At 31.3% G+C, this 15,061-nt stretch overlaps 1 protein-coding gene across 2 annotated transcripts in view; it reads right to left on the bottom strand.

The window, feature by feature from the left end:
• Positions 1 to 129: 129 nt before the first annotated feature.
• Positions 130 to 15,061, bottom strand: part of LOC139480991 (protein XRP2-like) — a 63,542-nt gene continuing 48,610 nt past the window's right edge. For both annotated transcript variants that reach the window (XM_071263994.1, XM_071263995.1), the window contains exons 5-10: positions 10,102 to 10,205; positions 9,525 to 9,653; positions 8,138 to 8,218; positions 7,406 to 7,505; positions 3,924 to 4,953; positions 130 to 2,915 (exon numbers count right to left, since the gene is read on the bottom strand). In XM_071263994.1, the coding sequence (XP_071120095.1) occupies positions 4,778 to 4,953; positions 7,406 to 7,505; positions 8,138 to 8,218; positions 9,525 to 9,653; positions 10,102 to 10,205 (590 nt within the window). In that variant the 3' untranslated portion in view covers positions 130 to 2,915; positions 3,924 to 4,777. The remainder of the gene's footprint in view (positions 2,916 to 3,923; positions 4,954 to 7,405; positions 7,506 to 8,137; positions 8,219 to 9,524; positions 9,654 to 10,101; positions 10,206 to 15,061) is intronic.

The following is a 15,061-nucleotide window of genomic DNA, read 5'->3' as shown; positions in this document are numbered from 1 at the left end:
AAACTTCTAGTATTCTAAGATACAATATTGTATATCATTATTTTGTTTGTGATTGTGTTATTGGAATAAACAGGTGCCCCACAATTAATAATAAATCGAGAGGAGGTAAAATAGATAAAAGAGTCTGTAAAATTTTCAACTGTATTTCATTTTAGTTCTAATTTGACATTAATAATCAAAACAAAATAATCACAACAAAATAAATATAAAATAAAATGTAGTACAAAATTTCAGATCTATGAGCTGAAAGATGGACGGAACATGTTTAATTGAACATGTGACAGATGAATGGATTTTTCTTCAATATCATCACAATAAGGATTCACAGTGACATGAATATACATTAAACATTGATGACATAAGCATTGAAATCAACACTACAAATAGCAAAAATAAACAAATACAATTTAACAAAGTATTAAGTGCCTAAAAACGAATGTACTTCTAATTATTTTGGCCCCAGTTCATTGATAAATAAAATGTATGATAAAACTACTGATCAGATGTACAGATCAGCTGTGGCTTGCTGACGTTTCACTGTATTGTAAACAAATAAAGGTCAAAGTGGAGATTCTCTAGATTTTATCAATAAAATTGGCTAATCTAAGGGACCTAATCTTAGGGACAATTTGGTTAAATCCAGATAAATAACAGCACTGTAAATGCTTACAATTACAAAATGTGATTATACCAAAAGAAGGGTAAAATGTTTAATTACTGTCCTTTCATCCTAGGAAATTTCAGTACATTTTTAACCGAACTACAAAACAGATCTACCTGAAGCTTAATATCAAGCTACATGTGAGAATTCTATATGCTGTGATGCATTTTTACATCCATCGCTCATCACCTTATACATATAATGGGATAGCATAAATAAGCAATCAAAACCTAAATAATAGTGGTAATCAAAATCTAAATAATAGTGGTAAGTAGAAATGTTCTGACACTGTATCAGGTTTTTTGGCATAAGTAAATACAAGAGTGCACACGCTGAAATGTCTTGCCTCCTTTACTAATCATTGATATTATGTTGATAGTCCTGAATATTAAGCTTTATAACAACTGTCACATAAACTTAACATTACCCAAGAAAACTAAACATTGACCAATGAACCATATGAAAATGAGGTCAAGGTCAGATGGACAATGCCAGGTAGACATGAATAGTTAACAATTTCCTTATAGATTAAGAAAAACAGACCAAAACACAAAAACTTAACACTGAGCAATGAACCGTGAAAAGGAGGTCAAGGTCAAATAAAACTTGTGCAACTGACATATAGATCATTAAATATTTCCATACATCAAATATAGTTGACCTATTGCATATAGAATTGGAAAAAAAACCCAAACTCAAAAACTTAACTTTGACCACTGAACCATGAAAATGAGGTCAAGGTCAGATGACATCTGCCAGCTAGACATGTACACCTTACAGTCCTTCCATACACCGAATAAAAAGACCAATTGCTTATAGTATCTGAGTTATGGACTTGACCACCAAAACTTAACCTGGTTCACTGATCCATGAAGTAAGGTCAAGGTCAAGTGAACACTGTCTGATGGGCATGAGGACCTTGCAAGATATGCACATACCAAATATAGTTATCCTATTACTTATAATAAGAGAATTTAATATTACAAAAAATTTTAACTTTTTTTCAAGTAGTCACTGAACCATGAAAATGAGGTCAAGGACATTGGACATGTGACTGATGGAAACTTCATAACATGAGGCATCTATATACAAAGTATGAAGCATCCAGGTCTTCCACCTTCTAAAATATAAAGCTTTTAAGAAGTGAGCTAACGCCGCCGCCGCCGGATCACTATCCCTATGTCGAGCTTTCTGCAACTAAAGTTGCAGGCTCGACACTATGATAACTATTTGTGCATAAATACCATGTAAAGAATTTAGTGTGCAAAATATTGTAGATAACTTCTGAACTAAATTTCTATTATGAAGCTTGTGCTGAAATATTGAAACCAATTGTAGTTAATTGCACAATTAAATTTTAGGATTGAAAAGTAAATGAATTTAACTAGAAAATTAATCGATGAAATATTTTTAAACACCTCCAAACATTACAAAAACAATATTTCACTTCAACAGTAAGATGTAAAATCTCCTTAAAAATGACATCAAAATTGCACTTCTTTTAACAGATGATAAGTGTATTTCTTGATTAGAACAATAAACATATGAAATGATTCACTTTTGTGAGCATGCTTTATATGTGGACACTTTTATTCTGAAATATTAATATTTTCATGGCATGTACTTTTATGTTAAAGCTAATGTCCAAATACTTTAAGAGTAAGACATGGTTTGGCTTTCTTGCTTTGTTTGCATAAATGTTTGCTCAAGCATTGTAATAAAGATAAACTGCTGCAAACAATATAGATAAGCATAGTTAAACCTGTATATATTATGTTAAAATTTGATTGAGCATTATCCCAAATACAATTGAACAATATACAAACAAGGCAAGCAAGCTAACCAAAGTCTTACTCTACATGCATAAGAAAATTAGCTCTAATGTTTGCATGCATTTATCATTGGGATTGTTAAAAAATGAACAAAAAGTGAAGATTTAATATTGCTGCAATAATACTAAAAAAACTAACAAAATGTAAGCTTTCATTTTTGAAATGATTCTTAATTAAAATTTATCAACTGGGTATTAGGTCATAGTATAATATGTGGAATGTTTAGAAGTCAATTGTAATATGTAAAGTATGATTTTATGGTGTCAGTGATCAGTTGTTCAATGAATTATAGAAAAAAAAGTGAAAGTAAAGGCTATTTTTTCATTCTCTTAAAATATAAGTTCATTGATTTTTACTTGAAAAAAATAAAATTTAACAACCAATAAAATGTTTGATATTCATAAATACAAGTATAAATAATACTAGAACACACCCGCGAAATCGCGGGCATTCCGAGCGTAGTTTATAGTATGTGAAGTGTTGTTGGAAGAATTATGTAAAATATTGAATGACTGGAGAATTTCAGCAAAAGTATCATAAGTCAAAGGTTATTGGGGACAGGAAAATGTGTTTTTTTTTTATCCCTCCTCCTTTATTTCCAAAATTCCCAATTTTTTGTTTTCTGTCAATTTCAATATGAACATAATACATTGAGTATGTTATGAGCATTTAAGTAAGGAGCCTGTAATTCAGTGGTTGTCGTTTGTTTATGTGTTACATATTTGTATTTCGTTCATTTTTGTACATCAATAAGGCCGCTAGCTTTCTGGTTTGGATTGTGTTACCTGGTGACGTCAGTTCAGGGCCTTTTAAAACTGATTATGTGGTATTGGCTTTGCTCATTGTTGAAGGTCGTACGGTGAACTATAGTTGTTAATTTCTGTATCATTTTGGTCTCTTGTTGAGAGTTGTCGCAACATGGCTATCATACCACATCTTCTTTTTTTGTAATCAATGAATTTTGTAAAAGATTAAATATCTGGAGAATTTCAGAAAAGGTATCAAAAGTTCACATGAATAATTTTAGCGCTTATATAAATCTGTATATTATGAACATTCATTACTATATAAATATAGTGTATTTTCTTTCAATTTTAAGTTTACTAATGATCCATGGTGGTCATTGATATAGTATACAGACCCTCTCTATTTAATAAACTATGTGACCGCCGTGGATAATAAACTTGAAAATGATAGCAGATAGAATTCTTAAAATACAGTATACAGAAAAACGCAAACCGGAAGTCTAATGAGACTTAAAATTTCGTCCAATGACGGGACAATATCCGGATGCCTTTTTTCTCGTTTTTCTCCTAAAATAACTCAATCTGAATAATCATATGAATGGATGACAAATGCGACTATGCACTGTACCTATAGGACACAGAGGCGTGTTAATTAATTTATTGTGGAAAGAAGAGAAGCGACACCAAAAATGAGGTCTTCTCGTTTAATAGTATAGATAAAAAAACTAAACAATTATGAATATAGTTGACAACTTCTATGTGAATAAAGCTGAATAAATTATATTCGAATGTTATGTAACAAAATAGATAATAAACAGGAATGAAATTTATACATTTAACTGATTAGGTGTGATGTAACAGAACCAATATTTTGGTGGAAAAGGAAATATCTTATATAAACAGCTTATAAAAATTCTGTGGATTAACCATCCCTGGATTTTCATCTAAATTGTGCTATTAATAAATCTATTCACATCCTACATATAAACGAAATTTTAGGGTAAAATTGCAAATTTTTAACTTTTAGATTTCCAATGTTGTTAAGGTAAAAAAAAAATCTTTAAAGTTTTGTAAGTGGGATTTTTCTTAATCAAGCCATTTCAAAGTAATGTTGATTTTTCATTTAACACCTCTTTGTTTGAGTTGTATTTTTTTTTTGCAATACAAGTATAAGTAAAAGAAACTTTGTTCATTAACCATTTTCATGGAACTTAAGATTGAAATGTGTGTGTGTTATTTTTTAATAAACTATTCATGGTATTTTGATGAAGTTTTTGAACAAATAACTGGAAACCCAATGAATGAATTGGGTTGAAAATGTGTAGTTATTTCCCTTACCCATTTAGTAATTTCTTGAATAAAGCTTATAATTTCATATCTAAGATTTTAAAATTCCAACTATGGTATATAGATAACAAATTGTCAAAATAAATCTACAAATAATGCCACCAAATAGACACAACAAATCATAAGTGATATATGTGAAAGTTTGACTGGATAATACAAAACTTAAAGTCATAAATAATAAATAACATATGTTAAACAGCCATCTGCATATCTGCAAAGTTATAGAAGTCTTCAATTTGTTTTTCTGCCTCCGATTGACTTTGACTAACGAATACCAGTCCAACTGAACCTTTCATGAAATTTAAAGCTTCTGTTTTACATGTCTCTACACAGTCATCACCATTATACTCCATTCCAATCACAGCACCTATAGGAAGAAAAATATAAATATCTGATATAAAATAAATCTTATATGTTTAGGAATCTGATGTTCAGTAGTTGTTGTTTGTTGATGTGGTTCATAAGTGTTTCTCGTTTCTCGCTTTTTATATAGATTAGACTGTTTCCCATTTGAATGGTTTTACACTAGTTATTTTTGGCCCTTAATAGCCTGCTGTTCGGTGTGAGCCAGGGCTCTGTTTTGAAGACCGTACTTTGACTTATAATGGTTTTCTTTTATAAATTGTGACTTGGATGGAGAGTTGTCAATTGACGCTCATACCAGATCTTCTCATATCTATAAACTATTTAAAAGGAGATTCAGAGAGACCTATTCAATTTCCTTAATCATTATTTTGACCTTGGTGGATACATTAATTTTTTTTACCTAAGTGTCACTGATGAGTCTTTTGTAGACATATCACACATCTGGAGTTGATAATTATAGTCTGGTTTATTTGGTGATTTTTTTTAAATCTAAGTAACCTAACTTAAAAAGTCAACTTGTGTTTTACATTCATCTACACATAGGGTAAGTTTTTTCACATTTATTTTTTACCTTCAAACTGCAGGCACTCGTCTCAGAATTTTTTTCCCCCTATATACCTTTATATAACACAAGGTACTGAACTCGCGATTTTGAAAAATGTCATATGCATTATTACGGTGACAAAATTCCATTAAAAGTGCTGTGTCTCGGCTGTCAACCCCACTAAAACTTGTTATGCCGTGAATCTAAATTGATATATCTTCACAATGGTGTATAACACGCCTACTGTTGTTGTTGTAATCATCCGTAGCAATCCTACCCAAGTATGTCAATCGTAATTATTTCGTCAACCTACACAAAATTGGCAATACACGTCTCGCAGTAAATGATTTATTATAAAAATTGTTTCAGAAAAAACTGTTAGTTTTCGCATGAATAGAACTTATCATACAGTTAGTAAAATTGTATATTATACCGTGAAAAAAATCTAACAAGTGTTGCTTGTGGTATGTCTAATAAGTTACAAATTTTCCCATGACGTAAATGTCATGCAGACTCTCTCTTGACTTTACTTATGAATGAAACAAGATCAGATAACTCTGAGAATCATTGAGACTTTCCCATAGAATTGACCAATCGGAAACCGAGATATACAAGGAGACGTGACACGTTTATTGCCAATTCTTCAGCGGTTTGCAAAATTATTACGATTGACATACTTGGGTAGGATTGCTACGGAAGATTACGACAACAAATGTAGGCATGTTATACACCATTGTAAAAAAAATTAATTTAGATTTACAATATAACAAGTTTTAGTGGGGTTGACAGCCTATAAAGCGGCATATAACGGAACTTCGTCACCACTTGACATTTTTCTAAAATGCAAGTTAAGTACCTTGTGTTATAGTAAGGTATATACAAAAAAGAATTCTGAGACAAGTGCCTGTGCTTCAAACTTCCTACTCAGAGTGAAAAAATTGCAAATATTGCCTCTTTATAGAAATTTTTAGTATTTTTTGAATGACATCACCAAAATATATTTTGTCACACATTTTCTAATTATTTTATTAAGATTTTTTTCAAATATCTTCGGGAATGGGTTGTTGCTCATCATGCATTGTCATGAGGGGATTTATTTTTAAACAGACATTATGCAGGTTAAAATCTCTGCTTTTTTCATGTGATCCAATATTTTACAAATCAACTGACCAAGAACCTATTCACTATGAGATATTTAACTGGTCCATGAGAAAATATTTAGATACATACATATAAATGGGTAAGTTTGGTTTTAAGTTCAATGTCCCTTTTATAAATTCATACCCCATATCCTTTGTTTTTTTATCATACTGGTACAAATTCTAGGCATTCTAATTTTTATGCCCCATTTATGGGCATTATGTTTTCTGGTCTGAGCATCCTTTCATTTGTTCGTCTGTGTGTCCGTTCGTCCTGCTTCAGGTTAAAGTTTTTGGTCGAGGTAGTTTTTGATGAAGTTAAAGTCCAATCAACTTGAAACTAAGTACAAATGTTCCTTATAATATGATCTTTCTGAATTTAATGCCAAATTAGAGATTTCCCCCCATTTTCACAGTCCATTGAACATAGAAAATGATAGTGTGGATGGGTCATCCGTTAACTAGGGACACGTTCTTGTTTATTTATGGATACAGGAGTTTTCAATCACTAACAATTAACTTTCTACAAGTAACCAATGCACTGGAAAATAACCACATCAAAACAATGATCAGATGTTGTTTACATCTATGCCATTTTAAAGTATATCTTGTGAGTAGTTTTCTCATCAACAATCATAACAAATCTCCTTTTTCATTCACTTCACACTTCTTATTATATATAGCTGCAATATATACCACCAGCTTAGATCTTCAAAATGACTAAAAAAGTTATTTTTCAAATTCTTATCCCAATATAAAATAATACTCACCCTGCTGTACAATATTATTATATGAATCTGTGTTGAACACACGTTGGGCGTCTTCAGGTTTAAGTTCTACCTCTTTAGTCTGTATAAGTGTACATTCTTGCTACAAAATAATTCAATTAAACTTTTAATAGCCGAACCTAATAAAGTTTCCTATCCAAGGTCTTTAAGATGGATGGATAGAGTTGAGTAGTTACTAGATCTGCTTTAGCCTTTGGAGACACAGGTAAAAAGTATGCAGTTTAAAAAGATCTTTTTAGTTCATTTTAATGAAAGTTTAACAAAATTATTGATGTAGTAATATTTATCCTAGACTATATATGAAAATATTGAGTGCAAAAAAAGTCCATTTATCATGAAATAAAGATTTTTTATTTAATACCTCAACAGTTTTCGCATAAAAGTACAGTATATTCTCAATAACCTTAAACTTGACCTTAGAGATGAGCTATAAATAAAAAGGGACCTTCCTTACAATCAATGTGACCATATATCCAAGTCAGGTTGCAATCTGATAGAGTATTTGATTGAGTATACATGAACAAAATTGACAAACCCATGGGTCAAATACCATATGCGCATATATAAATGTTTGCTACTTTAAATTTGCAGCTTGGATTTTAATACAATTTATCTGAATAGAACTAAAACAATGAATCACTGAAAGATCACCAATCATAATTGAATCATTGACAAGACAGTTCTAACAGTACCAAGGAAGTGTCTAATACATACATGACTACTCCTCATTGCATTGATAAAAGAGAACGCTCTGGCTGAACAGCTGCCATCATTGAAGAACACAACCAGCGTCGACTGTCAATACAAAGGTAACATCAGATTAGTCATAAAGAAAAAAACAACAACAATACAACATTATAACATAAACAGAAAATGCATTTTTAAGCACATGATACCTAAATACATGTATATATTATATCTGCATTCTTTACAAGCATTCTTCTGGTAGAACCAACTGATTAGAGTACAGTTGATTAAATTTTCGTGTATTGAGGAAAACTTACATTTTCCTGGATATTATATTTCATGGTTTTGCCAATCTCTGCATAAAAAGCCTATAGAAAATTTGTAATTTTTAAACATTTGAATTTGTGGTTCACAAGTACCTGCGAAACCCACGAAAATTTGTAACAAATGAATAATAATTTATCCACAGTAGTGCCATCTTACTGGGAAAAATAACTTATTCTTTCATTAAAATAGTGTTGGTGTATGCTATACAATATAGGTTGTTCTCATTTTTAAAGGTAATACGTACCGATTATCAGGTTGTCTGCATTTTGATATCGTAAAATATCAGCTGCGAGACATAATATGAAGCTTTTTGTCGAGTAAGCGCAGCGAACGAGATCAAAAAGCCTTCATATTATGTCGAGCAGCTGATATTTTACAATATTAATATGCCGATAACCTGATAATCGATTTATCGGGCTGTATTTGCATCTTTTGGAAGTATTGTCTTAGTTTCACCAGCAACCAGAAGTTGACTTGATAAGTTCGGGTCAAACTTATCAACATCGGTTCAAACATTATGACGTCGCTGATATGTCCAGGTCAAAGTTATTAAGGCCAGGTCAACGTATTTGACGTCACAAAGCCGTGATATGGAGTTTTATTAAGAGCTGAGCCGATTGATATAGACAGTTGGACGACCGATAAATTGCCTTATACATGTTATAGTTGTTTACATCCTAAACTTTGGTCTCTTTTGGACAGTTTTTTGTATTGATGATTACTGTTGATACTTTCATCCATTTTGTAAACAGAGGGAGTTTCAAACCCAGTTTAACTTTAATAAGTACAATTTATGGAAATATAAGGTGTATTTATTACATTCCCTAGATTTAACATGTAAAATGGTATGTTATATAGTCTACTTAGATCAAATATAGGTCATTTGGTCTCTGGTTGAGAGTTGTTTCATGGTCAATCATATCACATGTTCTTTTTTTTGTAATTACTATGTAAATATTTCCTAACATTTGTAAATTAATGTCTGAATTTAAAAAGAGTAATGTTAGGCTGGGTCACTAAATGTATTTCCACAGGAACCCTACAAGTAAATACAGTAGTAAGAGACTTAGTTTTATCCCTTTCTTACCTCGTCAGAAGGTTTCCGTCGATTGCCATGTGTTTTAGGAACAACACTTTTACTAACGTCTAAGGATATATTCATTTTGGAAAATTCTTCTGCTAATGGAATTGACAAAAAATCATCTATTTTAGCATCCTAAAAAAGAAAATTTCTTAAAGTATCATACCAAGAAAACTAGACATTCCATAGAGTTCTTGTTGAAATATCATCTGAGGTTTAAACATAATCTTTACTTAATCCAAGGTTGTTAAATTAACAAGACAGATACTCTTTTAAGCTAAGTCAAAATGAAACAAATGCTCTATGAAACGTAGTTGGAAAAACATGTTTACTACATATAAGAAGTGATGTCTTAGAAAAAACTCTTGCCTACACAAAACTGGCCTTTATAGCTATTATGCGTTATAAGATATTTAAAGAATTTGTTGAAATTAAACATAACCTTATTTTCAAGGCCAAAAGTATTTCAATTCCATAACAAACTTCAGTCATCATGTATTTATATTATTAAGAAAACTTTAGTTTATTCAAGAAACTATCTAAAAAAAAGAACACAAGATATGCCAAAACTTTGGAAGCCTACCTCTGGTAAATTAGAAAAATGCTGTTCATCAGGGTCTTGTGTGAAATCATGTATGTTTCCCCAGTTATTATTAAAAACTGTCACACCAGCTGACTTAAAATGATCTGTAATGTAAAGATAAAAATAAGATATATAGGTTTCATGACAAATGAGAATAGGATATCGCTTGATATGAACTTGAATTATTTAATTTCAATATATAATAATAAATGAGCTTTCAGTGAGTTTAATATTAAGATTCCAATTAAATAATGAGCAACATCAAATTTTCACAAGTTGTTGACCATGTTAAACCACGTTCAATGTATTCAATTGAAAATTCTGTGAAATGTTGATCTAGCCTTTTATACATTTCTTAGTATAATGTCATATGTCCTTTTCCATTTTCAAACTTCACATCAGACATTTTGATATGTTTTATATGGTTCAGAGTATAATAAAATTTAACAATAAATGCTTCGTCAAGAGCATCCTGAAACGAACGCAGAAGTCAAACCCTGAACAGTTCGTTCAAATTTAGATACAAAATTACAAGCTTGATACTGTCTGAATTTGAATTGTGTTAAAAAAAAAAAATGAAATAATATAGCTTTCTGTCAACAACAAAAAAATATTGTGAAAAAAAAAATAATTGAAAAATGACAGTTCATGTACCTACATGTAGTATCATCTGATATTAATCAATGTTAAACTGAACAAATTTTTGAGAAAAAAAATCCAAAAGAAAAAAATGGGGGATTTCCCAGCCTTCCATTTGATGTATGGATTTGTACAACAAATTCAGAAAGATCCATACACTTAAACACAAGTTTTTGTCTGGAAAATAGAAACATGCTTGTTTAAGGCCCCTTTTTTGCCCCTAATTCCTGAACGTTTGGGGCAACTACCCCCAAACTCAATAGAAGCCTATGAGATATGAAACCTTGTGGTACAATTTCAGAGAGATCCATACACTTAACTTACACACAAGTTAGTGTCCAGAAACTACAAACATGCTTATTTTTGCCCCTTTTTGGTGTCTAATTTCTAAACCTTTGGTACCAAAACCCCCCAAATCAATCCAAACCTTCTTTTTGTGGTATTGAACCTTCTGATAAAATTTCATAGAAGTCCATTCACTTAAACTAAAGTTATTGTCCAGAAACTAAATGTGTCTGTGGAAGAAGGCAATTCAGACATGATACCATTAACCCTTTAGCGTTCCTACCGGTCAATTTGACCGATAAGCAAAATTTGTGGCGGAGTAGTTTGCATGAAGTTTTGTATCGTTGACAATTTTTAACGTACATATGTGGTTGTGGGCTCAAATTGAAGATCAGTATACCACCAACTTGATTTTTGGTGTCTGAAACCAACAAAATGCAATGCATCATGTCAATTTGCCCTATATTGACAAGATTGTTTTGGGGGAAAACTGTTTTATTTCTATTTTTAAATAGAATATTTTCACAAAATGTCACAAGACAAATTGTTGCTGTTTTTTGTTTTAAAATGACAATTTTGATAACTGTGCCGTGATCATTTACAAGAATACTATCAAAACTGTAAGTAAAACTCATACACATACAAAAAATCTGATTCATAGAGTATCAACACTGAAACAAACTCAAATTACAAGGAATTTTCATGTTTTGTTTTGTCAGTTTTTATAGCAAAAGAGATGAGAACATCCAAAATGTGTTAAAAATTGTTAGCCAAGTCGAAATAGCAATAACAAATCTTTGTTTCTTTAGTGTCTGGTTATGAGGGTGTTGGATATCGTATCGCCAAGGTATAGAAATAGTGACATATAGACGAAAAAACGAACATTTCTGAATAACTTTCTTACAAATTTGCTTCAAAAAATAATAATTTTCAAAAAATAGCTTCTTAAGAAAAAGTTTGATTATGTTCTCCCAACATTAATTTCTAGTCTTACAGAGAAGGTGACTTATATGCTTAAATTTCATAAGTTTTCCAATGGTTTCTGTGGCTCAGTGGAAAGATGCACAGTCTATCACCCGGATGATCGCGGGTTCAAACCTCACTGCCGGAGGATGAAAAAATTAATTCCTATATTAAATGTAACTTAACTTAACTTTAATTTCAATTAAGACAACTGAAATACATGATTTACATCAAAAAGAAAAATCCCCCCCCCTTTTTCTCCCCTCTCTCTGTTTTTGTTACATTCTTAGCCTGGGCACTCAAAAATACCAGATTTTCATTCAATATTTACTCAAAATTCTATCCTAAAGGCTTATTCTGTAAGCAGTTATGAATAGAACATCTTTAACATAAACTTGGGCCATTTATTTGACTATGACAAAAATTCTCAAAAAAATCCACTATTTTTCGATGTTTCGAGTCTTGATATTTCTACCAATCAGACAAGTTTTGCATCTTTCTGTATAAAGTTTTCACCGATAACGTTTCCGAAAGTCTTCTTGCATTAATTTAACACTAAAACTATGTTCTATTTTTGTCACTAAATGTCTGTAAAACCGCTTTTCCGCTTGAATTGTACATTTTTGTCACTTTAATTCAGCATGTCACGTGACTTTTGAGGGATATCACGTGACCAACGTAAGAAATTATTTTCCTTAAATCAAGTTTCCCTGAAACCTTGGTCAATTATCTATCAGATGAGTCTAACTTGTCCTTTGAGTGAGCTTTTTATCGAAATGTGCAATTGATTGAAAACAGATATCCTTTATTCGGGAAGAAAAGGTAAAAAATCCTTGAATGTTAAAGGGTTAAGTACGATTCTTAACCCTTTAGCGTTCCTACCGGTCAATTTGACCGATAAGCAAAATTTGTGGCGGAGTAGTTTGCATGAAGTTTTGTATCGTTGACAATTTTTAACGTACATATGTGGTTGTGGGCTCAAATTGAAGATCAGTATACCACCAACTTGATTTTTGGTGTCTGAAACCAACAAAATGCAATGCATCATGTCAATTTGCCCTATATTGACAAGATTGTTTTGGGGGAAAACTGTTTTATTTCTATTTTTAAATAGAATATTTTCACAAAATGTCACAAGACAAATTGTTGCTGTTTTTTGTTTTAAAATGACAATTTTGATAACTGTGCCGTGATCATTTACAAGAATACTATCAAAACTGTAAGTAAAACTCATACACATACAAAAAATCTGATTCATAGAGTATCAACACTGAAACAAACTCAAATTACAAGGAATTTTCATGTTTTGTTTTGTCAGTTTTTATAGCAAAAGAGATGAGAACATCCAAAATGTGTTAAAAATTGTTAGCCAAGTCGAAATAGCAATAACAAATCTTTGTTTCTTTAGTGTCTGGTTATGAGGGTGTTGGATATCGTATCGCCAAGGTATAGAAATAGTGACATATAGACGAAAAAACGAACATTTCTGAATAACTTTCTTACAAATTTGCTTCAAAAAATAATAATTTTCAAAAAATAGCTTCTTAAGAAAAAGTTTGATTATGTTCTCCCAACATTAATTTCTAGTCTTACAGAGAAGGTGACTTATATGCTTAAATTTCATAAGTTTTCCAATGGTTTCTGTGGCTCAGTGGAAAGATGCACAGTCTATCACCCGGATGATCGCGGGTTCAAACCTCACTGCCGGAGGATGAAAAAATTAATTCCTATATTAAATGTAACTTAACTTAACTTTAATTTCAATTAAGACAACTGAAATACATGATTTACATCAAAAAGAAAAATCCCCCCCCCTTTTTCTCCCCTCTCTCTGTTTTTGTTACATTCTTAGCCTGGGCACTCAAAAATACCAGATTTTCATTCAATATTTACTCAAAATTCTATCCTAAAGGCTTATTCTGTAAGCAGTTATGAATAGAACATCTTTAACATAAACTTGGGCCATTTATTTGACTATGACAAAAATTCTCAAAAAAATCCACTATTTTTCGATGTTTCGAGTCTTGATATTTCTACCAATCAGACAAGTTTTGCATCTTTCTGTATAAAGTTTTCACCGATAACGTTTCCGAAAGTCTTCTTGCATTAATTTAACACTAAAACTATGTTCTATTTTTGTCACTAAATGTCTGTAAAACCGCTTTTCCGCTTGAATTGTACATTTTTGTCACTTTAATTCAGCATGTCACGTGACTTTTGAGGGATATCACGTGACCAACGTAAGAAATTATTTTCCTTAAATCAAGTTTCCCTGAAACCTTGGTCAATTATCTATCAGATGAGTCTAACTTGTCCTTTGAGTGAGCTTTTTATCGAAATGTGCAATTGATTGAAAACAGATATCCTTTATTCGGGAAGAAAAGGTAAAAAATCCTTGAATGTTAAAGGGTTAAGTACGATTCTTAACCCTTTAGCGTTCCTACCGGTCAATTTGACCGATAAGCAAAATTTGTGGCGGAGTAGTTTGCATGAAGTTTTGTATCGTTGACAATTTTTAACGTACATATGTGGTTGTGGGCTCAAATTGAAGATCAGTATACCACCAACTTGATTTTTGGTGTCTGAAACCAACAAAATGCAATGCATCATGTCAATTTGCCCTATATTGACAAGATTGTTTTGGGGGAAAACTGTTTTATTTCTATTTTTAAATAGAATATTTTCACAAAATGTCACAAGACAAATTGTTGCTGTTTTTTGTTTTAAAATGACAATTTTGATAACTGTGCCGTGATCATTTACAAGAATACTATCAAAACTGTAAGTAAAACTCATACACATACAAAAAATCTGATTCATAGAGTATCAACACTGAAACAAACTCAAATTACAAGGAATTTTCATGTTTTGTTTTGTCAGTTTTTATAGCAAAAGAGATGAGAACATCCAAAATGTGTTAAAAATTGTTAGCCAAGTCGAAATAGCAATAACAAATCTTTGTTTCTTTAGTGTCTGGTTATGAGGGTGTTGGATATCGTATCGCCAAGGTATAGAAATAGTGACATATAGACGAAAAAACGAACATTTCTGAATAACTTTCTTACAAATTTGC

Source organism: Mytilus edulis, chromosome 7 (assembly GCF_963676685.1).
Source record: "Mytilus edulis chromosome 7, xbMytEdul2.2, whole genome shotgun sequence".
Classification (NCBI taxonomy): domain Eukaryota; kingdom Metazoa; phylum Mollusca; class Bivalvia; order Mytilida; family Mytilidae; genus Mytilus; species Mytilus edulis.
This window is presented reverse-complemented; position numbering and strand designations above follow the sequence as displayed.